The 26,879-nt window shown below is 27.9% G+C and overlaps 1 protein-coding gene and 1 long non-coding RNA gene across 2 annotated transcripts in view; one reads left to right on the plus strand and one right to left on the minus strand.

The window, feature by feature from the left end:
• Window positions 1–24,345, minus strand: part of LOC136081940 (uncharacterized) — a 37,593-nt gene extending 13,248 nt beyond the window's left edge. The window contains exon 1 of the long non-coding RNA XR_010639256.1: window positions 24,141–24,345. This is a non-coding gene — a long non-coding RNA (uncharacterized LOC136081940). The remainder of the gene's footprint in view (window positions 1–24,140) is intronic.
• On the plus strand, window positions 9,391–19,217 carry LOC100210777 (cationic amino acid transporter 2). The gene is made up of 6 exons (XM_065800383.1): window positions 9,391–10,287; window positions 11,996–12,157; window positions 16,605–16,748; window positions 17,081–17,251; window positions 18,474–18,851; window positions 18,957–19,217. The coding sequence occupies exons 1-6, from the start codon at window positions 9,477–9,479 to the stop codon at window positions 19,013–19,015; spliced, it is 1,725 nt and encodes a 574-aa protein (XP_065656455.1). The 5' UTR covers window positions 9,391–9,476; the 3' UTR covers window positions 19,016–19,217.
• Window positions 24,346–26,879: the final 2,534 nt, after the last annotated feature.

The raw sequence follows: 26,879 nt of genomic DNA on the forward strand, positions 1-26,879 counted from the left end.
AGAGGAAGTAGCTTCTTTGTTGGGACCTAAAGAAGTATGCTTCATCATTCAAGATGCAATGCCAGAGTTTTCAAACCGATTCTTATTATGTCTGTGGATGGTGGACCTAATGAAAATCCAAGGTATCAAAAAGTTTTTGATGTTGCTGTCCATCATTTTGTAAAGCAAAACATTGATGCAATGTTTGTAGCAACAAATGCGTCTAGTAGAAGTGCGTTTAATCGAGTAGAAAGACGAATTGCTTCTCTTAGTCGAGAACTGTCCGGACTAATTTTGTCGCATGAACAATTTGGAAGTCACCTTGACACACAAGGTAGAACAGTTGACGAAGAATTGGAAAAATTAAACTTCAAATATGCTGGGCAAACATTGTCAGAAAAATGGAAGCAAGTAAGTATAGATAATTTTTCAACAGTGCCAGGGTATATTGTGCCTGAAAAGTCTGAGCTTGAAGTTGAAAATTTAATAATCAAAGATCAAGTCTGGTTCCAAATATAATATAAAAAATAATAAGCACACACGCATAGAGCATACTTAATCTAAGTAAACATTTAAAAATCATACTTTAATGATAATAATAAAAAATAAACAAACAAGAAGTTAATGATCATCGTTGTAGTAATCATAATTAAAAAAAAAAGAGTTTATTTTAAATATCAAGTGAAAACCATGTCAATATGTTATAACAAAATTGTTCTCAGAATTTTTTTAAATTTATATTTCAGTATTCAACACATTGTCACACAACGACTTCTTCATAAGATTCATGCCTATGATATTATAAGCTAGCTAGCTGGATCACAGGTTGGCTAGCTAATAGACATCCGAGTGGATTAGGTTGACAAGTGGCGTCAATCAGGGATCAGTTCTTGCATCACTGCTATTTGTGTTCTTTATCAATAACTTATTAGACTGCAATTAAAGCTATAACAAATTATACGGCGATGATGGCAAGATTATATGAGTTATTGATGTCAACCAATTTTCCTCTGGTTATAAAATATTGCAAGCGCTTTAAATTAGTTGCACAGCTGTTTTATGAATTTTAACTTTGGGGGCTGTCCATTAATTACGTCAATAAATTTTTGACAATTTTTACCTCCCCCCTCCCCCTTGTCAACAACGTGTCAAATTTTCAAAGAACCCCCTATAAAACTACTTCAACATTTAATTAACCCCCCCCCCCCTCCTTAAGAAAAAAAGTTTATTTTAAGATGTAGTTACATTAGTAGTTTACAACTTTAAGAAAAATTTCTTTAATTTTCTAACATATTTTTACAAATAAACCCAAATCTTAAATCGTAGCTTTTACATCTTCCCATGGAGATGCCAAATGCTCCTCAATTGTTATTATTGGCATAGGGTCTGGTTGAATAACTTCTTGGGGAACCAAAACACCAGACAACTCAACATTTTCTTCATCTAGCCCATTCTACACTTAGCATTTTTCCATAAGAAATAACTGCCATGATTTCTCTCTGATTAAATCTATTAGCAATAATTTTAAAATACGAGCTTCTAATCGGTTGGCAACAAGTTAAATCACAGCTTTTGATAACTTGTAGAAAATAGTGACTTGTTTTTACATGGATTTGGTTGAAGTCACTATTTTCTACAAGTTATCAAAAGCTGTGATTTAACTTGTTGCCAACCGATTAGAAGCTCGTATTTTAAAATTATTGCTAATAGATTTATCCCCCCACCAATTCAAGTCTGTCAAACTAATGAGGGTCTTAAAGCACCAGATATATCTAATATAAACTTACATAAATTTCCACCTCTTTTCTGTAGTCAGTCTATTAAAGTTGAAATTATACTACCTCAATCAGCAAAAGCTTTCAAAATTCTTCCATATGATATTTATTGTCTATATATTCAGTTGTCATTGTTTGAACGGATCTGTAAAATCTGTCACGTTTATATTGCTTCGCAAGCAATATTAAAGAAGCACATTCAACAACACCAAAAAATGTATATCTAGGTCCAGTCAAATACTACATGCACCCCAACAACAAAGAATTTGTCTAATGCGAGTGGCAGCCAAAAGACAGAGAGAAATCATGGCAGTTATTTCTTATGGAAAAATGCTAAGTGTAGAATGGGCTAGATGAAGAAAATGTTGAGTTGTCTGGTGTTTTGGTTCCCCAAGAAGTTATTCAACCAGACCCTATGCCAATAATAACAATTGAGGAGCATTTGGCATCTCCATGGGAAGATGTAAAAGCTACGATTTAAGATTTGGGTTTATTTATAAAAATATGTTAGAAAATTAAAGAAATTTTTCTTAAAGTTGTAAACTACTAATGTAACTACATCTTAAAATAAACTTTTTTTCTTAAGGAGGGGGGGGGGGGGGTTAATTAAATGTTGAAGTAGTTTTATAGGGGGTTCTTTGAAAATTTGACACGTTGTTGACAAGGGGGAGGGGGGAGGTAAAAATTGTCAAAAATTTATTGACGTAATTAATGGACAGCCCCCAAAGTTAAAATTCATAAAACAGCTGTGCAACTAATTTAAAGCGCTTGCAATATTTTATAACCAGAGGAAAATTGGTTGACATCAATAACTCATATAATCTTGCCATCATCGCCGTATAATTTGTTATAGCTTTAATTGCAGTCTAATAAGTTATTGATAAAGAACACAAATAGCAGTGATGCAAGAACTGATCCCTGATTGACGCCACTTGTCAACCTAATCCACTCGGATGTCTATTAGCTAGCCAACCTGTGATCCAGCTAGCTAGCTTATAATATCATAGGCATGAATCTTATGAAGAAGTCGTTGTGTGACAATGTGTTGAATACTGAAATATAAATTTAAAAAAATTCTGAGAACAATTTTGTTATAACATATTGACATGGTTTTCACTTGATATTTAAAATAAACTCTTTTTTTTTTAATTATGATTACTACAACGATGATCATTAACTTCTTGTTTGTTTATTTTTTATTATTATCATTAAAGTATGATTTTTAAATGTTTACTTAGATTAAGTATGCTCTATGCGTGTGTGCTTATTATTTTTTATATTATATTTAAAAACTGGTGTCACTCCTTTGATCAGAAGTCTGTTTGAGTGACACCATCCTTATCAACCATTTAGTTATTGTTTTTTTTACATATAATTTATAACAATAACTTTAATTAACTCATTTTTTTATATTTTATATTATTATTATCATTATTATTGTTATTACTATTATTATTAAGTTATGATTATCATAATATTATTTTATGATTTAAAAAGGAGAATAAACATCTAGTTGTTGTTGTTGCTTTGGCAAAGTTGTTGAAAAGTTATTCAACAAGGTGTACGCGGTAGACTGCTTCCATTAAAATGTTACGGGATTCAATAAGATTTATAAGGCAGCCTTTGTGATGTACAAACCCATGTTGAAACTTTTATACTAGATTGTGGACAATTGTGTTTTATAATCCTATCTATAATAATTCACTTTGTCACTTTGCGTGGTATACGTGAGAGATAAATGCTTGTAAAAATGACTTTGTCAAGTTAAATGCCACGCCTCCCCTCAAAAAAGTTAACAAAGTCTTGACTTTGTTTCCTTTTTTTCAGTCCATGGTTGCCTTTTTGTCTGTTTTTTGATCTAAATAGAATGCAACATCTATTTCAAACATCAAACTATAGAAATAGAATGCAACATCGTCATTTTTCTTTTAAGCAGATAGAAGCCTGGATTTCCTGATTTCCTGTATGGCATCAGATGATCCAATATCAAAAAGACTATCCAACTTGCCTAAAAAGTTGACACGTATTCTGTCAGCATCATTTTTGCGATTCTTGTCTTTCAACAAGCAGTTCTACTCATTCCAAAGACACAAGATTTAACACCAACTTTTATCTTGTCTATATATATATATATATATATATATATATATATATATATATATATATATATATATATATATATATATATATATATATATATATAAATATATATATATATATATATATATATATTTACTTAGGTCGTTAGGAAAGTTTGTAGAACTCCCTTATAAAAAAAAAAAAAGAGTTTTTTTTTAATTTTATTTTATTAAATGTTCAAAATAATGTCCATCATTTATCTATACAAATTTGCATCCTTTCGAGCCATTTGTCTATCGGTTTTTTATACTTTTCTTTGGGTTTGTTTTGAAGTAGCTTTGTTATGCGACTTTTTTGACTTTCGACGTCAGTATCCTCATCAATATTTTTTTTATCAAGTCGAATAGCCAATAATCGGATGGAGCCAAGTCTGGTGAGTATGGTGGGTGGCGAATTATTGTAATTCCAGCTTGGTTTAGACAATTTGTGACGGTTTGAGTCACATGGGGTCGAGTGCTAGCATGGAGAAATTTGAAATTTTGAGTGCCTGTTTTTGGTCTATGCTTATTGATTTCGCATATAAGAGGTTTCAAACAATTTTTTATATAATATTCGCTAGTAATGGTGTCTCTCTTTTCAACATAACCCAAATGAACAACACCTGTTGTTTTGAAGAAGATGTTGAACATGTTTTTGGCTGAAACCTGTCGCATCTTACTATAGTTCTTGGACTTTCACCTTCACCGACCCAACTAGCGTTAGCCGACTTGTGTCCAACTTGTCTCAAATAAAACCACGACTTATCCCCTGTAATAATATCACATAGTCTCCATAGGCCGTTTCTGAAAAGGGCTAAATTTTCCTTACATGCCTCAACTCTATTCTTGCAATTTTGATCGGTTAACTCGTGGTGTATCCAACGTGATGTTAATTTTCTTTTTTTAAGTGCGTTGTGAATAATTTTGCTGATAGTAAAACGATTAATCGATGTCAGGGCTTCATTTACATCATGTGTTGCATGCAGATTTTTTTCAATAATGGTTCGCACACGTTCAATTATCTCAGCTATATACGTGGTTTGATGGTGCCCTGAGAGAGGATCATCTTTAAGATTCTCTCTCTACCATCTTTAAATAAAGTAGCCCACTTGGCAACAGTACTATATTTTGGAGCTTGGTCCCTATAAACTAAAACCAATTCATCGGCTATGGCTTGTGCTAAAACTCCAAGTAGAGCACGGGTTTGAATAAATGCTCGATATTCAAATTTTTCCATTTTTAAAGTTTTTCTTTTAAACGTATATAATAAAATTTAAATAACTTTTTAATAAAAATTCAAAATATTTCAATAAGTACTTAAAATGTTCATAATTAAACACAGTTTAAAATGATATATAAATATTTAATTATTTCCTATCTCATTGTATCTTTATAGATGAAGTTCTATGAACTTTTCTAACGACCTAAGTACATATATATATATATACATATATATATATATATATATATATATATATATATATATATATATATATATATATATATATATATATATATATATATATATATATATATATATATATATATATATATATGTATATGTATTATATTAAAGGTACATATTAAATTGTGTCAATATCATAATAATAATTTGCTTGTTTATGAAATTTGTAATCAATGCAAAAATTTGCTACGGCTTTATAAAGGAAATTGAGGCTTTTCTTTAGGGGCTTTGAAGCTCGTAAACGACCGTGAAAGCGTAGTCATAAGAAATAGAATCACTTTTTTTGTGACCAGTGTAGGACTGGCACTTAGGGGTCCAGGAGCGAGACATATTTAGGGCTTTTATGGCGGCAAAAAATTGAACAAAAACAAATTTGACCTTAATTACATAGCTCTTTTGGTAAAGAAGATCAAATTGAGCTTTAATTTTAGTATACATTTTAATCGTAGAAATAACTACCATAATTATTGTATTGTCTTTGCAAAACTAATGCATGTTAGCAATAAGTAATTATTATAAATTTATGTTTATATTTGTATGTTTTAGTTGTATACCTTGATTTATAGTGAGGCTCAGGATCTTGAGGGCTGGCAGGGGCCAGGGGTAAAGAGAAATCCCTAATCCCTCCATCTAGGCCAGTGCGACCATGATAATCACGATAGTCATTATCAATGGCTATTGTGAAAGTAAACAATATTTTAAAAAATATATAATTTATAAACCCTACTTTCTCATGCCTCTCGCTTCTATTTACTTTATTTTATTTAATTACTATTTATTTTAAACTTTATTGATCTCAAAAATTTTACTAATGGAAGCTAATTCCACGAAAATCAGGCAGGTAAATTCCACTGGTTTTGGCAATTATTAATTATTTTTATTTAAACATAAATATTTTTACATTGTTGTTTAAAACAACGAATAATAGATTACTATTAATTTATACATAAGAAAATTATAAACAGTTTTGAAATAAAAAATTAAATAAAAAGGTGAGGAAGGGGGGAGAAAACCCTTGTCTTTGTTCGGCCCTGGATATAGCTGCAATTATGTTTTTACCTCTTTTTAAATAATTACATAAACCAAACGTAAATAAATTGTTTACTTATTTAAATTTACATTAAAAAAGTGTAAATTTTTTATAATTTGTTTCTTTTTTCTAGTTTTGTTTGATTTGATACAAAAATGACCCGATTAAAAAAAATGTTTCTTTTAGTGAAAAATAAGTCCTAAACAGTAAGCTTTGTTTACTTTTTATTTATTGATACAAGATCCTCGTGACTACGGTGTGGAAATTATTAGTTATTGTAATAAAATGTTACTGCAGCACATGCACACAATTCTAAATTATGCACAATTGTAAATTGATTTTAAAATTAAAAAAAATCTTAGAATCGTTTACTTGTTAAGTAAAGATATTTAAACTACAAACCAGTATTACAATATATATATATATATATATATATATATATATATATATATATATATATATATATATATATATATATATATATATATATATATATATAAACTGTTATAAATCTCATTTGAGACAAAGATACACTAAGTTATTTCATATTACTGTGTATATAAAAATGTTTCATGATGTGGATATTATAAAAGTTTGTATATATATTTGTATTTTATATTCTTTTTTAGTCAAGTAATTAGTATTTGTATTATAAATTTTTGATTTTGTTTACAATGATGGGACAGGTAAAGAAGATGTATGCAACTACATGTACAATGCGATTTTGGAACTTGTTTAAAAAAGTGGTCCTTACTAGTATAAGTAGCCCAAATATAAGTGTTAAGTCAGGAGTAAGAAAATGTTTAGTATAATAAAAAAAGGAACTAAAGTTGCTAACTTTGCAATCATATTAAGTACAAAAAAATAATGCCCTATCTATACATGTAACAATGTTTAATGACATAATGCTTAATGACATAATAAACAAAATTATTGGACCAAAACATAAATGTGGATAAAGTTTTGGACAAATATAAAGTTTTGGACAAATATAAAGTTTTGGACAAACATAAATCTAAGAAAAACTTATTGTTGAATAAATATATTGTTAATGACCTTTATCAGAGTCTGCAATAAAATACATAAACTTATATTGTTACATGTATAGATAGAACATTGTTTTTTTGTACTTAATTTTTTTTGTGAATAAATATATTGTTAATGACCTTTATCAGAGTTTACAATAAAATACATAAACAACGAATGTGAATCACAAATTTAACTGAGTAAGAGTTAAATTTGTGATTCACATTGAAATACGTTTATGTATTTTATTGTAAACTCTGATAAAGGTCATTAACAATATATTTATTCACAAAAAAAATTAAGTAAAAAAAAGTAATGTCCTATCTATACATGTAACAATGTAAGTTTATGTATTTTATTGCAGACTCTGATAAAGATCATTAACAATATATTTATTCAACAATAAGTTTTTCTTAGATTTATATTTATCCAAAACTTTATCCACATTTATGTTTTGGTCCAATAATTTTGTTTATTATGTCATTAAGCTCATATTGTTGCATATTATTACTTACTTTAAAATGTTAAGAATTTAAAGTTGTATTATTAAACTTTTAGAGTAAATTAATAATTTTTTTAGTTCTAAATTATGTGACTGTTTGATATAAAAAAAAGACTTTTTTTTTTAAAGATAGCAAAAAGCTATCAGATCTTATCAATATCTAAAAACATTTTTTGCAAAAGCAGTTGACTAATCTCAATAACAAAACATTCAACACTTTAAAAACTGTTTTTTTTTAGATTTTTTTCTTAAGATTTAAGAGTATTATTGTAAAAAATGAATATATTGCTTTACATAAAAACTTCATTTAAATAGAACTCTTATACAAGACAGGCTATGTATTTTTCATTTGTAATCATTAAAAGCTTGCAGAAAAAATAGAACTGAACCATCCACTATCTGTATTTTATTATGTAAAGTCAAGCAAAAGCAGTTCTGACTCCGCAACCACCAAGCCAAAAGGAAAATAATTACCAATATTTGGAAGAATTGTGCCTGAAATAGAGTAATTTGTGCAAGTGGATAACATTTCATTCATTGAAAATCTGTGTAAAAAAATTTCTTAAACATTTTTAATATTATCATATGTATAGAAAAACTGTTTACATCTTCAACCTGTTTATCCATCAGATAACTTGGGTGGTTCATAGTTTATTTTAAAAATAAGAAATTATATTGATAACTATTGCCATAGTGTTAATCATAAAATCTTTTTCTTGCAATCGTATAAATATAATTGACTGCATTAGTTGTCTCCATGCTGTAATACACTATTTGAAATCTTAAACCATTGACCCAAAGAAAAGTATTATTATTGAAAAGATGTTAAGCACCATTTCCTAAGTGTTTATATGGTTGCCATTAAGATTGAATATTTTTTATTGTTAAAAAATGCTTTACTCTTAAATACACGATGGCCCATATGAACTACATGTACATCAATGATTACAAAATTGGCATAAGTAAGAAATGTTGGAGATGATTTTTTAAAAATTATTTTTACAAATATTCTATTTCTCAAGACAGGTTTTTGTAGCAATTGATGAATTATATAATAAACCACAGTTAATATATCAAAAAGGTAATGTTTTTGGCAAGTCTGTTAACTCACTGAATGAATTATAAAGCTAATTTAAATACTCATTCATTCATTCAAAATATGAAACAAAAAATTTTTAAATCTATTTTTATCAATTTTTCTAAATTTGTTTATATTAAAGAACTTAAATTACTTTGTAAATAACATTTCATGTTTAGTTTTTTAGTCAACATGGAATAACATCTTAAACATATGGTACCTATTTTTTTACATTTTATTTATAAATTATTGGTTAAACTTCACATTTTAATAAGAAACATGATCAGATAAAAATCCTGAATCAGAGAATGAATGTAAATTTTATTATTCTTTGAAAATAACATTTAAATTATTAATGAAAGTAGTACCTTTGTATTTTTGCTTTAATATGGTTTAAAATATTTAAAAATGAAGACTTAAATGATAAAAACATGGAATATTTTTTAGTTATTTTTTTGGTTGTAATATTTATTTCTATGTATGCAGGTTATATAGTATTTGATAATGGATACGATAATGAATGGGCTAACATTTTTGTATAAAACATGCAATCGTAAGAAAAGCTTGTTGTCTGCATCTAGTCAAGACACAACACTAAAACGATGTCTATCGATATTTGACTTAACTTTGATGGGAATAGGATCAACACTTGGATCTGGAATTTATATCTTGACTGGAGATGTTGCAAAAAATAAAACTGGTCCTGCAATTGTTTTATCATTTTTTATTGCTGGATTTGCCTCTGTTCTTTCAGGCTTATGTTATGCTGAGTTTGCAGCAAGAATACCTAAAGCTGGTTCTGCATATGTGTATTGTTATGTAACAATGGGAGAGTTTTGTGCTTTTGTCATTGGTTGGAACATGTTACTTGAATATATTATTGGTGCTGCTGTTGTAGCAAGAGGATTAGTTGATTATGTTGATTCTTTAACTGGAGGTTGGATTAAAAATGAGACAATATCAATTACTGGGGAAATAAAGGTTCCTGGAATAAGTTCTTACATAGACTTTGTTTCTTTTGCCATAATAATTTTATTTACAATATTTATATCATGTGGTATGAAGAACTCTGCTAGATTAAATAATTTCTGTGTCTCCATAAATATATTAACAATTACTTGTGTTATACTTGTTGGAGTATTTTATGCTAAAGGACATAATTGGAAAAATTTTGCACCATATGGAGTTCCGGGTATTATTGCTGGAGCATCTACATGTTTTTTTTCATTTATTGGGTTTGATGTCATTGCAACTGTATCAGAAGAGGCTAGGAACCCAGCAAAGGCAATTCCAATCAGTATGATTGGAACTATAAGTAATTATTTTACATTTTTATATTTAAATTTTGTTAATTTTTTGTTTAGTTTTTATTAAACCTAAGTAACCAAATTTAATATTATATAACAAAACACACCAATCCATTGGTAATTGTTCATTATCAATAATCATATAATGTAAAGTATAAAAGTAGGTTTTTCAGAAACTTTAAATTATATTCAAACCACTTGATTAAAAATAAAATTTTAAAGAGTTTTGAAGTGTAAAAAAAAAATAAACTTAATAAGCATAAACAATCTATATGCCCAACAATAATATAACATGTTGAAACATGTTAAATTATTGTTTGGCACTCAAATTTCTTACTATTGCAGGCAACATACACTCAATACTTAATACCTTCCAAACATTTATAGTCTGTAGACATAAAAACTTTCTTCACAAAATTATATTTAGACTACTAATCAACATTTTAATAAAAATGAAAATAAAAATGATAGGGTTCCATAATTTCCATAAAACTTATTTAATAAAAATTATTCATAAAAAGTAGTGTTATAAAATCTCTTGTGACCATGTGAAACCAATGGAAATTCTCTGTCAAATTTTCAAAATGGCATATCCTTATTATGCCTCAAAAGACTAAAACCATATTTTATATTAAGTCTAACACCTTATTTTTTAGGTCAGGCAACTCCAGGAATTAGTGTAAGCAACCCATAGTAAGAGAACATATATATATAGTTGCAGAAAAAAAAGAAAATTAAATGTTTTTTAATAACCAAAAAAAGGCAAACTTAATTGAATTAAATCTTTTCTTTTTTTTTAATGCAGATTTAAAAAATAAAAATTCTTTCATTGCTTACACTGTTTATATTACTTAATTTTATTCTGTTTCCTTTTATTGTTTTTTATTTTATTGATTGATTTTTATGAAGGCGCAGCAGAGTTTAGGTACATGTACAGAGTGTACAAACTCGCTTAAATAGAGGAAACATTTAAACAAAAATTGTACATACATTAATTAATTTTAACAGAGAGATTATGCAAGGAGTATGCATACATCATGCAAGGAGTTTGCATACATCGACTCAGTGTTAGGGCTCGGTAATCTTTTAAAGTAAAAATTGGGTAGGCAGCCTTTTTATTAAAAAAAAATTTTTTGGTTAAAAAAATGCTTTTTAATTTAATTTTTTAATAAAAAGGCTTTATTAGAAAATATTAAAGGCTTTATACTTTTATTTTAATAAAAAGGCTGCATACCTAATTGTTTTTTTCTAAATTGGGTAGGCAGCTTTTATTGAAAAAATTTTTTTTTTTGAATTTAACAGGTCTTTAAGAAAATATTTAAAATAGTTATTCAAAAGTATGTCAACCTGGGTCTTAAGCAATTAGTTGTCAAGTCTTTAATAATAATCACTTTATACAAAAATTATTATTTTAGACTTTACTGAAAAAAACAACAACATTTTTTTAAACTGAAAATGAAAAAAGTGCTTTGTTTTTTTGTTTTTTTTAAATATTTAAAATCTTTTCTAGAATATTTTTAACCTAATAATTAAAATTTTTATCAGTTGTTTATTCATATATTTATTTTTAAGTAATTAATGAGCTTAATTTTTCTTAGTGGAATTATTATTTATATAAAATTGTTTTTAGATAATTGAATTATCTGAGCAACATTTTAAACCCAAATAAATCTTTTTAATGTTTACATTATTTTATAAAAATTTTTTTTTCGTTAGCCATTTGCTTCCTTGCTTATTTTGGAGTGAGTGGGGTTATTACTTTAATGGTTGATTACAAAGATCTCAATGAATCAGCTGCAGTTGCTATTGCTTTCAAACAAGTTGGATTCAAGGCAATGGCATATATTATTGGGACTGGGGCAACATTTGGACTTTTAGGTAATAATTTTTGATTTTTCTACTTTTACTAATTTATAATTTAGATGACAGTCTTGCTCCTTGTATTATGGCTTAAATATTTTTAAAACATAAAATGTTTTTAATCCGAATCTAGTATACAACAGGATTTGAAGCATTTAGTCATACAATTAATTCTGATTTACAATTACAGAATTAATTGATGTTCAATTAATTCTGAGTTTTTTTTTGTATGTATTAAGGAAGTTGTTGTATTTGTTTATTCTTTAACTTAAATCATTAGTTTTAATCATTAGAAAGGTACAGAAATTCAAATCTATTTCAGAAGTCCTCTCATAAATAAATACCATTCTAATATATTATATCAGTTTTGTGTTCATTTACAAGTTATTCCAGCAATATGCGCTAAGTTTTTTGGCTGTTAAATTTTTTTATTTTTTTATTTATTTAATTCCCCCAGGGAACCACTATAGTTAAGAAAGCTGCTAATTAGGGCTTCTCATTTCCCTTAAAAATCTAATTCCCGGGATTCCGGGACAAAAATGATTAATTTCCTGGGATTAGGTAACAAGCAAGAATTTATCCAATTAGGATCCCACTAATTAGTGGGGGGAAATGTGTAAATTCAAACAAATACAAAAAAAACATCTTTTTAATATTATTACTTTTAACAAGAAAATAAATACAAAATAATTTTAGAAATTAAGAATCTCAAAACATAACAAAATAAACTTCAATAACATTATATTTTATGTATATATTAATTTTTTAAATAATTTTTTAAAAAACATAAATTGTCAATAGTGCTATCAATTAACAATGACCGAATTTTTGTAACAAAAAGACCTGCCGCCAAACAAGCTCTTTCTGAATCGATTGATGTCGATGGGATAGTTAATAGAGCATTATATAATTTTTCTAAATTATTTGTGCGCTTTTTCCTTGCATCAAAAATATCCATTTTTTAAAAAATATTTTTAATGTCATTAATACATTTTTTAGACTCTCAATTTGACTAACATTTGTAATGGCAGCATCCAATTTTTGATAAAGTGTTAATTCAGATGTTGTCTTCAAATTTGGTTCGACCATAAATGACGTTTCAGTCCCATCATTACTGTATTCTAATTCTTCAATTTCAGCGGAATTTCCACCACCATCAATATCCTCAACAAATAGCTTAGAAAATAATTTTTTTAATGTAGCTTGAGGACTGATTTGGAAGGCAATAATAATACAGAATCTATGTCTGATTCGTGTTTATAATTTGATGGATTATTTAAATATTTTAACAATCCAACTAAATTTTTATTCAGTCTTTTAACAATTGTTGCACAACTGCAGCATTTTAACCGAAAAACAATTTTTATTTTTGCTCAAAACATCTAATATAAACACTAATTTTTTGATAAGATAACATGATGATGACAAGATAACATAGCTACCTTTTACATCAAGTAGGGATGCGTTGTGTCAGCCAAATCTTTCAATTCTCAATTTAATTGGCTGTAATGCTGTTACTACAGTCTGCGCCTCTAAATATTCATTCTTCGAACTATTGGTAATTCTGATGCATTACACTCGCTGCCAGATGAATTTGAAATCACTGAATTTTTGTAGAGAATATCACAAACTGCTAAATGTAGCCCATGTGCATAACAAAGTTGATGTTCCATCCTGCTTAATCTTCCATATTTTTTCATAACTGATGCACCGTCAGTTACACTAGAAATTATATGCTTCTTTGTAGATAATTTAAATCCAGATAATTTATTTTCAACCATATCAATAATTTTTTCAGCTGGTAGCGACCCAACTATTTGAATCATGCCCATGCCAAAGCCTTGTTAATAAATGCACATTTAAATTCAAATAGCAATGATTTTTTAGAGATGTGTATTTGTCCATCGAAATAGAGAATCTTGAGCCACCTTGAATTTGCATGGTCAATTTCTTAACCACTCCCTGTTTTGCTAGATGGTATTGACTTTTTACCAAATTCATTACATGTGAAGGGTTTTTTGGCAATATTCTACCTTTATCAGATAAAGATTTCCTTATAAATTTAGATATTGCAATAGCATTAATAGAAAAGCCATCTACAGTCGCCAATTTTGAAACAATTTCTTCTATAGATTCCTTTTTTGGAATTATGTAATTTTAGGTTTAACATTTCTAACTTCAAAATTTGTGTATTCATTTAGCCTTGTTTTTGTTACTTCAATTTCGACTTTCTTGTAAAGATTTTTTAAATGACAAAATTGTTGAAAATCCTTCACACATTATTGTTATTTTACATATATAACAAGTGGCAGATTCTGTGTTTGTTTTTTTTTTAAATTTTGCCTTGCCTTAGATCCACTTGACATGATGCGACATTTATTATCCTATTAATTAAATAGATTAAAATATACTAAAATATACATACAAAACTATATTACCTACAATTAAATCTCGAAATAGTGTGCTGATATTAGGTTTACATAAATTATTTTAAATTAGTTGTAATTACTAAACATATATTTTAAACTTCACTTACTTGGTTTTTCACTTATTTCACTTATTTACATACAAACTACTTTCTTAACGTAACTAATTACTTTACTTACTAACTACCAACTTTTATGCGTAACTAATTACTTTTTTTTTTGCACGTACAAGTACTTGTAACTTGTCTGCGGTTATTTTATATTTAACATATTAGGGACTCCCCTTTATTCATTGTAATTTCTTGCAATTGAGATTATTTATTAGATTAGTCACCAATTTTTTGCAGTTTTAGTTTGTGTCTAAGATAGATAAAATATTATTATTGAATTTGATTTATAAATTGATTTGGTTTGTTTTTTTAAGCTTTATATGCTGTAAGTTACAACATATAAAATTTAAATAAGTAAATCAAATCTATTTACAAATCAAATTCAAAAGTAATATTTTATCTATCTTAGACACAAACCAAAACTGCAAGTTATTGGTGATTTAATTGCCCTCTATAATATATCTTCCTAATTTTTATAGAAATTCATTACAAAAGGGAAAAGGAAGTAATTAGCACTCAAATTTTGAGTAATAATATTTTTATTATTTTATATAAATGTTTAAAATATGCTTAAAAATATTACCGGAATTCCCAGGAAATTTCATTGAAATCCTGGGATAACATGATGGTTTTTTACCTCCGGGATCCTGTTTGAGAAACCCTACTGCTAATATTTTAACTTTTTTTTATAATTGTTATGTCTGTTTTTCAATCTAAATCCCTCATCCCTCAATTCTATAACTCTGAAACATGAATCTTTAATAAAAAAGTTGTTAAATAAAGAAACATATTGAGCAGAGACATGTTGGGACTTTCAAAATGAGAGCTCCACTATTACACCCCTACCGCATATTTTCTGAATCAAAATTAATGGCAATGTTTGAAGTTTAAGGTAAGCATCTCAAGCATAAAAAGCTTTGGCTTTTAAATATAGTTTTGATAATCTCTAATAATATATATACTTTATTAATTAATATAACTATAGAACATGGGTTAATGTCAATTAACCCAGCCCATTAATTTATGAAGTAATATTTAGATAAGAGATTATTAAAATTATAAAAATTTAAAAAAACTTTCTTTACTTATACAGTTTTTTGTATATGCAACCTTCAATCAATGTTGCCTTGATAGAAGGTTGCTCCACTATGTTTGATATAAGGTTACTCCACTATGTTTGATAGAAGGCTGCTCCACTATGTTTGATAGAAGATTACTGCACTAGGTTTGAAAAATGGTTGCTTCACTAAGATTGATAGAAGGTCCACTATAGCTAATGAACAAAGCATCATCTCGTTTCTTAGCCAAAAGATCAATTTATTTAGCTAATATCCTAAACACCAATCTCATTTCTAAGCTAATAACCTAAATATCAATCCTGTTTCTTAGCTGATAACCTAAAGATCCTGTTTTTTTAAGCCATTACTTTAAAACCATTCATACATTATGCCAGATAAGGTATTTTGTAAAGACTCCTGATAATAATAATAAATAAGACTTTTTTTTGCAGGATTTTTTAATAAGCTATCATTAAATATAGAAAGTTTTACCCTGAAAAATAAACTAAAAAATTGCTTTCAAAAATATTTTTTTTAAAATAAACTTTTTATAGCTGTATTAATTTTAGTTTAATAAATAAATTTTTCCATTTTGATGCATTGAAATTCAATTGGTTGAAATTAAAGACCTATTTTTATCATTATTCCGTTAAACTTTCATCAATATCCTAATATTTAAAAAATAGTTATCAAAAAAGATTTTCTGATTCAGAGGGAATTTGTAAGAAATTTTCCTTGAACTAAGATTCATCTGAGAGGATGAACAATGTTAATTATTTTAAGACTCATGAACATAGTTATACTAAGTCTTTTTTACATTCAAAAATAACAATATAATTTAAACTAATATTCTTGAAATTTTTTTTTATAGGAACAACATTAGTGTCATTAATGCCTGTACCTCGTATGCTTTACTCAATGTCACAAGATGGACTGTTGTTTGAATTTTTTTCAAAAGTTAATGTTAATACGCAGGTTCCAGTCTATTCAACAATAATATCTGGTATTTTTGTAGGTAGGTTGTTATCTCCTACAAAAAGTAAAAAAGTTTATTGAGAGCTGTTATGTTTGTTTATTATTTTTTTGATGTTATTTTTAAATTTTTATTTATCATATTCAATTTAAAGCTAATTTTAAATATAATTTATCATAATTAATGTAAAGCCTTTTTTGAATATGATTTATCATAATTTAGGATAATTAGTTTTAAGCTATTTTATAAAATTATAATCAATCGCTCCTTAATATTTGTAATCATTATTGATCTATATTTAAATGAAGTTGAAGTTAAGTGCTTTTATTTTTTGTTCTATTCTAATCATTTTGATATGCATTAGTTTATTTTAGCATTTATAGCAGCCATTATTGATTTAAATGAATTGGTTGAAATGTTGTCTATTGGTACCCTGCTAGCATACAGTATTGTTGTGATATGTGTTGTACTATTGCGCTATGAAGTTCCAGACAAAAATTGTGATGTTAATGTCTGTACAGATGATAAGCAACTTGTTGAAGAAGGTGATGTTATTTTGCAAATAATTGATAAGGTTTTAATAGGGGTTCTAAAGGCTACTGACATGTTGTCTACAATACAAAGAGATAAAGTTTTTATTTTATATATAAAATATAATTGTGTGAGTTTGGGTCAGCATTTTTCTAATATATATTTGGACCACTTTAATTTAAACACCACTTAATTCAGTTTTTCAGTTTTTGACAGTTTTTCAGACGTAAAGAATTTTTTTTTTGCATAGTAAATTTTTTTTAAAAAAGGTTTGTACAGGCCCAAATCCGAACCCTCTGTCGAGGTATGTACTGCTGCGTCCACATGTTATTTTCACATGTTGTTTCACATGATATTATTGTAAACAAAACACTCAACTAGAATTTTGATCTATTTAGGATTTTGTTATAATTTTTGTGTAATAAGAGTTTTTTATCCAATTAAGCATGGTAATTATATAAATTTGTTTATTTATTTAATAAGTAAAATAACAATAAAAATGCAATCGACAAAATAACCTAAATTTTTATTATTTGGAAACCAATGATAGTTTGTTAGACCGTGTAGAGATTGGTTACTGTTAAGCATGGTGGCAATAGTATATTTGTTGGGGTGGGGAGTATTTTGCAATAAAACTAGTGGTAAAGGTATAGAAAATTGTGAAGGATGTGAAGTTTTTTAATGTTTTCCTAAAAAAATGTTTTTAATTTTTATTAGTAATTTTTTAGATTTAATTCTCATTGTGATGGTATGGGTGAGAGGAAGGTTTTTTTTTATGTTTTCCTAAAAGCTATAATTTAAGATTTTTTTTACTAAGATGTTATGCATTTCCAAATATATTGACAGGTTATAAAATACACCTCCACTAAAATTAGTAACATTTTAAAATTAACTCATAGGAAATTTATTGCGTAAACAGTGTTATGTTAGTATTTAGTATTAAATGTTAAACAAAGTTGATAAGCTAAAGCTTTTTTTTTCTGTATTCACATGTATTCAGGTAGTTAGGAGGAGATGTATTCTGGCTTTTAAATAAAAAATATTTATCTAAAAGTGCAATCTTAAAATAGAAACAAAAACTTATGTAAAAATAAACTTTCCCAAAATGTCCCAAAAATTTCTAATCGTTCTACAAAACCACATGTATTTCTGTATTTATTCATCTTATTATTTGTTTTCGTATTTACTTACATGGTCACACTGTTAATTAATATTCTCTGTTATTTATATTAATAGAATCTTTTTCACGATCGACCAATCGTTCAAAATATTCGACAGACTTAGGACTTAAAAAAAAATATATATCAATGGGAGTAAATGTTACTGTCATTCTTCTTCTGCTAGAGTTAATAGGAATTTCCGTTATCTTGTCATTCTTTGTTAAAAAAATTACTGAAAAAAATATTGCCGTTCTTATCGTTTTGTCAATACTCAGTGTTGCTCTCTTAGCAACAACAGTTATCTTATCAAGAAACAAATCTTGTGAAAACACCTTGAGCTTTCGAGTGCCATTGGTGCCATGGATTCCAGTATTGGCATTGTTTTTCAATATTTACTTGATGTCGATGCTTAGTGTATTGACATGGATCCGTTTTGTTGTATGGCTAGCAATAGGTAAACTTTTGTTTGGTTTGTTTTATTCTTAATAATATTCTATTTAATTTATTGTGTTTTACCTTAGTCAATAATTATTTTACTTAAAAAAATTCTATTTTGTAGGTCTGGTTATTTATTTTTCATACGGAATTCGCTATAGTAAAGTTCTCTTGCAAGAGTAAAGTTGAATTCTAAGAGTTTGTAATGATAACTGTTAATTGCTGCTGTAATTTGTTACTGTTGAATTTCTTGTTAATAATTTTCTAAAAATTTAAAACTCGACTTATTACAGAAACAAATACGAGCGAAAGACGGCTGTTTATATATAAGATAAATATTTTTTCAGAAAATAAATAAAAGTATGTTAATGACAAAAAACAAAAACAAGCACTTGCAACTTTTTTCTTTTACATTTTTTAAGTAAAAACACTGAAGTTACAAAAGGACAAATTAAAAAAAAAAATTGACATTTTATTCACAAAACACTTTTTTTTAGAAGTGTTCTGAATGAACTTTCTTTGTGTAACCTGATAATAAAAACAGCTTTAATTTTACTCTTCTCCCGCATTTAAGTTGATAGTGACATTTTACAACGCGTCTTACATATGATTTAAAAAGCAAATTTTGTAATTTATTTTTATATATTTTTTTAGTATGAAGCAAAATATTTACTATGTGTTTATAAAAAAATGATTTTTATCACGGTTTGTAGATTTGGGGTCCTAATATCAATGAAAATCCTTTTGGGTGGTAATTGTGTATACTAATTGTAGCGCAAAATGAGTAATTTCAATTTTTCTTCTTGATGAACCTGAGGCACATGGAAATACACTGCATGCGCTTTAGGGGTAACTTTTTTTTTTCTTTCTGTTTAACAGTAAATAACCAACATATATATACAAGAAAAAAAAATATGTCCGTAGAAACAAAGAAGACAGTAAAATCTTGTCAACAAGCACCGTTTTTGTATATACAAGAAAAAAATAAAAACTGTTCTTTTTTACAATAACCTTTATAATTAAGGAGTTAAACAGACAGGGGCTCAAAGAAGATGAAAATAACAATACGTCATTGCAATCTTTTCATAGAGCCCCTTTATACAATTTTAATAGAATATAGATAGTAAATGTAAAATCCTAAAATTGGCATAAAACTGCTGCGCTATTCAGTAAATCAAATAAAATAAATACTAAAATAGTTTAAATTACTTGGTAATCTTTTTAAGCACAGATGATTTTCAAAATTTAAAAAGTTCCTTATTTATTAGAAACTTAAATGAACTTAATAACTTTGCCATACATTTGAATTCTTTTTAATAACTATTCCATATATTTGGTCCTCGATATGGAATGCTATATTCAGCATATTTATTAAAGTTTCAAGGCAGTTTATATGAGTTACTAATATTTGCTCTTAGATAATAGTTTTCATTTATGTTTATTTCAAACTTGTTATTAAAGTTTGCAGGAGAGAGATTATTATTGATTCGATACATAAAAATTAAATTAAAAAATATTTATTTCAAAAACATCCATCATTTTCATATCTTTTATTATAGGTTTGGCATGTTCACGCTTATTTTTAGAGTAAATGATTCTGCTAGCATGTTTTTGTAGACAATAAATTTTTTTAAGTTTTGATGGTTGCGTACTCGCCCATGTTATGTTTGCATAGCTGACGAAGCAATGAATTAGTCCAAAATATATTAGTTTGAGACTTTGTTTATTGATACATGAGCGAACTCGATACATCATACCAATTAAATTAGTGATTTTAGATTGAATATATCTAATTTGAGGAAGTCAGAATAAATTCTCATCAACAAAAACTCCTAAGAATCTAATACTGGCTTGTTTTTTAATTAAATTATCATTAACTGTAGGGTAATCATTAACTGTAGGGTAATTGAAATCGGAAGTTTAATGTAGCTCTTTTGGAATTGAGCAATCTTGGATTCGTAGTCAGGGTCCAAATTCTGGCCAGAATAGGAAGTCACAACATCCTTGAATAGCGTAAGTGTTTAAATGAAGCCATGAGCTTGAGCAAAACTTTTCTTTTCTGAAAGCAGTTGCTCACACCTCTCAAGAGCTTCATGCAGTCATTCCCATTGAAATGACCACCATAGAAAGGCTGGATGGGAATGTGAAGTGATGAGGGCCATTCCTTCGCTTTGGGCCAAAGATCACAGAGAGTTTTGATCAAGTAATTTACCACACCAAGTAGCAAATGAAGCTCCATGGGTGGGATAGCTTCAAAGACGAGCTTGTCATCTGGAAAATCGAGTATTGGTAAGTGAACGACATTTTTTGAATTCCTTTGATTTTCTCAAATCTCCTTCTGCCCTGATGAAATCGAAATGTTGTCTTCTGATCTCACCAAGAGTTCTCAGGTGACCACAGTTTTAGAGATTTGGTGATGAGGCATTACACCAACAAAATGGACGCTTGCTGATGTGAGACTGTATTCCACATAAAATGTTTGTCAGCTTGAGATCGCAAGAAATGATGAGAGAATGACAAATCTGACATTTTTCTTGAACTTGAATGAGATTCAAAATAGCCTTCACATTATGGTAGCTCTCTGAAGTATTTTGTGCAAGTGCTATCAGGATTTGTTGCTTTACACTTGTTGCTTTGGTTGAGGGATGAGACATCAGTTTGATAGTTTTCTGAACTGGGCTGTTTGGTGGCGTTTCATCCTCCTCCAAAACAATGTGATTGAAGCTTACTTTCAGAAAGGAGCCTCCTCCATCAATTCCCAACTTCGAAATGGCAGATTCAGTTAATTTTCGAGCTGATTTAAAAGCTTCACTGAGACTGCTGAGACTTTGGCAATGAACTACCTAGCATGATTCCTTATTTTCTGCCAGAGTTATGCTGCTGACAATAAACTGATCATGAAGCTTTTGGCCAGCTTGAGCAAACTTTAGAGGGAAACTTGGCTACACCAATCTTACAGGACTAATTTGATTCAAGTTTTCGCATTTCATTGTTGGACAGTCCAGTATTCTGCTGAATTTGAACCATATTTTCCGTTGTAAGAGGTTCTTTAAAGAGTTGCTGAGCTGATGATGGTCCTAAACAAAAAAAAATAGAAAGTTCAAAATCAATCAAGTGATTAAACTAGATAAAGATTTGGGAATTTAATTTAGAACAAAATATAATAAGAATATTTTTTAAGTAAATTAAATTAGAATTAATAAAGAGTATTGAAGAAGATTTTTAATTTTCAAGATTTTTAAGCATTTCTGACTTACCCCAATTTTGCCCCCCCCCCCCCCTATTCAAACATTTGATTGACAAGTTCAAACGTTTTTTTAAATGAAATTAACAATATCAAATCAGCACAGCATACCTCTTCTCATAGACAACATCTTTCCGCTTGGTTGACTAAGCCTGATGGTTACATTTAAAGAGGCACTTTTAAAAGCCAAAACTGCTGATGCAACTTGCTCGACTCCTACGGGATCTGCAGCTGCAAATTTCCTGTCCAATAATTGACAAGCACTTTGTGCAACGTTTTTCAGCACTTTGAGAAGCCTGCTGTGGAAGTTTGGGCTCTGAGTCTTGGAATTTACTGAATGGATGCTTTTCTCTTTCCTTGAGCTTGGCAATTTGGCAGAGTAAACACTCACAAACATTAGAAAAACGAGTTGCAGGTTTGATTAAAATTGTCTCAAAGTGGTAAAGTTTCGGCACAACGGTTGTTTTCCCATCACAAAGCTTTCCAATCTGAGATTCTTTTTTTTTTGTGCAATTCCTTTTCCATATATTAGTATTTCTTGTCCGTGAGACATGAGATACAAATTGCCAAAGGCACTCTCTCATCATTGAAATTGAGATCTTTCTCGATTTGTTGAAGGATTTCAACAAATGCAGATTTGTAGTTTTTTTGATTTTGATTTGTAATTTTCGGTCAGCTCTTGGTCACCTTTCTTCATGCAAATGACACAAACAGATTTTCTGCATTCTTCATGGGTCTTTGCACACGCTGGCATCTTGAAACTTAACAAATATATTCACAAAAACCTTGTTTACAATTTTCTTTGTTATGTACTGCCTCTTCCGGAAAAAACTTAGGATACGGACACAAGGTTCGAGCTTTCAAAAATGCTCTTGAATCAACGTAATAAATCAAATTTTGAAAAAAGTTATAAAAATAAGAAAACTTAAATATTTAATTGTCAACATTTCTTATTTTATTAATTTTTTTCACAGACCATGTTTACTGTATGAAATTAGCACTGAAAAAGTCCGAATTTAGATCATTTAGTTTATAAATACTTAGAGATACAAATTTCCATTTGAACGTTAATGAGGGATTTCAAAACACCTCAATATGGACTCCCATAGACATGTACTACTACCACCTAAAAGAATATTTCATTGATATTAGGGCCCCAAATCTACAAACCGTGTTATATCTTTTTTTTTAAGAACATCTTTTATCTTGAATTTATTCTTTTATCTTGAATTTATTCTTTTAATAATAAAAAATGTTTTAGTTGTGTCTGAAGATTCTTAGTAACTATTTACTAGGTAAAACCCGGACTGCGAACCGGTTTTATACAAATTTAGTTGCGGACCATTTTACCGACAGTCAAAAATCTTTTATTTAAAACCTTACACAATTACTGTTAGGAACAATTTTGATCTTTGATTATCTAGGAGCGTATTAAAAGACGCTCCTAGATAATCAAAGATTAAAATTAGAGGTAGTAACGGTGTTCTTTCAGCAATAATCCCAAGGACAAGTATTATGGATTTGTTTTAATTGTTGATTTGATTTTGACTACTAATTAATTACTTTTTTTTTTAAAATGTGTATTTGTGACATTATTATCTGTTCATTTTACCATGAAATGACGGTAAAAATAAATCCTTGCTACTAGGGATGGCACAATTACTTATTTTAATGTAAAAACGCGAATTTCTTTTAAGAGCAAATTACTTTACATAACTCATAAAAATATATAATTTACTTACATTTAAAAGTAATTCGTTTTTTTTTTGCATAAATTATATAACATGTCAAACTTCATTACTTAACTTAAGTTTTTTAAATGAGTAACTGTAACTTAAAAAAGTAATTTACTTATACAAGTAAAAGCTATTTGCATTTTTACTTTTACTTGTAAATGTAATTTAATTTTAATGGTATGCCGTGTAAAGTAATTTTACTTTGAATAGTAATTTTGGTTATATTTATGTAAAAAGTTTACATTGAAATTTAATTTTTTATATGTAAAAAAAGTTATTTATGAAGTAAACTTACGTAAATATAATATTTAAAAAACATAACACTTACTTTTAAAAGTAAAATAAAGCTATATCATGACAACAAATTACTTTTACGTGGAAAACGCGACCTAAGTGCTTATTTGTGTTTTAACTCCAATTTTGTAAAAAATCAAAATAACTTTAACGCAGTCAAAAGGCATCAAAATCTTTATATTTTAATTGTTGATTTGTGTAATAATATGCCTGGTGCGTGTTAATTAAGAATTCACTCTGTCTTATCTCCACTTTTTAACTTGTTTTATTATGCTTAATTGCTTTAACTCCAAAACGGCCAATCAAATAAGCGTTACAAAAAACAAGTTTCCAAACAAACAAAAAATTTATAATGCTTAACTGTTCTACCAGATTCTAGCCAATCAGGCAGCTTGCTTTTTATAATTTGATGACAATTTTAAGATAGCTGATCGCGAAACAACGCATTATGTCTTTTTTTTGTAATTCAACAACGTAAGTCGAATTGTGAATATTTTATCTGTTTATTTAACAAAATAACAAAGTGCTTTAAGAGTTTATCTTTGAATAATTTGTAAAAAATTAGAATTTTATAATAATTGTTTAAAATTTAATATGATCTTATTAAAAATTATTCAAGTGTTTTTGTTGCTGTTGTTATTCTGTAAATCAAATTATTGTATTATCTTTTTAGTGAAGACCAAGTAAAGAAAACTCGAAAACGGACAAGAAATACTAATATGTGGAAAAGGAATTGCACAAAAAAAAAAAAAGAATCTGGACAATCCTATATAAATTCAAGAGGGAAAAAAGTTGAAGAAAGAAAACCTGTTGTTGTAATTGCTTAAAGTGCATATTTTCTTGTGAATCAAAAATTACCCCGGAAAATAGGAAACTTATATACAAACATTTCTAGAGTTAAGATGACAGTAGCAAAAATGCTTTTTATGCTAAGTTTACAAAACGGAATGAAAAAGTAAGAGTTAGAACTGTTTCAGACAATGGCAAAAGAAAGTATTCTTATCAATATTTTATGGAAAATGACAGCATTATTGACAGGGTTTGTCAAAAGTTTTTTTTAGTAGTTCTTTGCATTTCTCAAGCAAGAGTAAATTATTTTCACAACAATTTAATAGATCTACATACAGGAGTTCCAGTTGAATGGAAAAAAGGAATGCACATAAAATACAAGTTGTCACAAACATTGTTGGACGAAGTTCGTACTCACATAAATTTGTTTCCACGTAGTGAATCTCGTTATTGTAGGAGCACTACCAAAAAACAATATCTTGAAAATAAGTTAAATTTGTCATTAAAGTATGACTTATATACTGAACATTGCACAAAAAAAGGAATTCAATATGTTAAGTAACATAAGTATAGAGAAGTGTTTAATACAGAGTTTAATATAAGTTTTTCAAGACCAAAATCAGACCAATGTGACTGCTGTGAAGAGAATAAAATGAATATGGAGAAAGCAATTAACAGCTTAGAGTATAAATACAATTTCAGTGTCATATTTTTTTAAAGACAGATTCCTATCAAGAAAGGAAGAATGACAGAGAATCCAGAAAAGTTGTTTTATGTTTTGGTATGGAAAATATTATTCAACCTCCACGAGCAAATTTATCAAGCTTTTTTTATAAAAGAAAACTATCACTTTTTAATCTCACTGTTCATAGTCCAATAGATAACAAAGTTTACTGTTGTGTGTGGAGTGAATATACTGGTGGTAGAACTGCTAATTGTATTGGATCAGCATTGGTAAAGGTTTTAAGGCAATTAGTTTTAGAACATCCAAATGTAACAGAAATTATTATTTTGTCCGACTCATGTGTACTACAAAATAGAAATTCAATACTTGCTTTTGCTTTAAAAGGCTTTAAGCCAGAAAATACACAAATTAAGACAATTACTCAAAAATTTTCAGAAAAAGGTCATTCTCTTGTGCAATTTGATAATGCTCATAGCTTAGTTGAAAAAACTTTAGATAAGAATGAAGTATTTAGTCCAATTAGCTTAATTCGTGTATTAAAAATTCTGAGAAGAAAGCCCCAACTCAGATCAGATCATCAGATTTTTTTAACTTTGAAAAATTATCAAAGACTATGAATTTTTTGCACATACCTTTTTTTTCTGTCAAACAACTAAAATATTGTTTTAATATGCCACATTTTGTAATATACAAGGATTGTCACTATTACTGAACCAGAAATGTGTAAGTATTTTGAAAAAAGGAAGAACATTACGAGTTAGCGCAAAAAACACATTTGCAGCAAATAGTCTCAATCTCTAGTGTCTCATTATTAACATCACAAATTTTCTCTAATTACTAAATTTTCTCTATGCATAAAAAAAACTAAAGATATAAAGTCAATGCTATGTTTTATGCCTGTAATTTACTGTGCTTTTTATGAAACAACCTTAAAATTAAAACTTTTTGTTATAAGACTAATTTTTTGTTGTGTTGAAATAATCTTTGATTTTTACTGTATTTTGAAATTATTTAATATTGTTTTTGTATAGTGTACCTTTTAATATCTACTTTCACAATGTAGACAGTGGAAGTGTCATGGTTTTAGGGTAACCCTTTTTTGGTAATTTTTTAAAAAACTTTTTGCTTACTTAAGAAACAGTTTAAAACAATAGTCAAATTATGAGTATTGCAAACGTAGTAAAATGCTTCAAAAATGGTATCCTGATTTCTGTTATTGGAGATAAATATAAGCATTGTTTTTTTACAAATGATAATAAATAAGCATTGTTTTTTTACAAATATTTTTTTGAAGAATAC

Source organism: Hydra vulgaris, chromosome 06, assembly GCF_038396675.1.
Source record: "Hydra vulgaris chromosome 06, alternate assembly HydraT2T_AEP".
Lineage (NCBI taxonomy): Eukaryota > Metazoa > Cnidaria > Hydrozoa > Anthoathecata > Hydridae > Hydra > Hydra vulgaris.

Bases quoted from the DNA above. Each gene is read 5' to 3' on its own strand.
- LOC100210777 (XM_065800383.1), top strand. From the start codon at position 9,477: ATGGATACGATAATGAATGGGCTAACATTTTTGTATAAAACATGCAAT. The intron at 12,158-16,604 runs GTAATAATTTTT...TTTTTTTTATAG, and splicing joins GGCAACATTTGGACTTTTAG to GAACAACATTAGTGTCATTA. The intron at 18,852-18,956 runs GTAAACTTTTGT...TCTATTTTGTAG, and splicing joins TGTTGTATGGCTAGCAATAG to GTCTGGTTATTTATTTTTCA.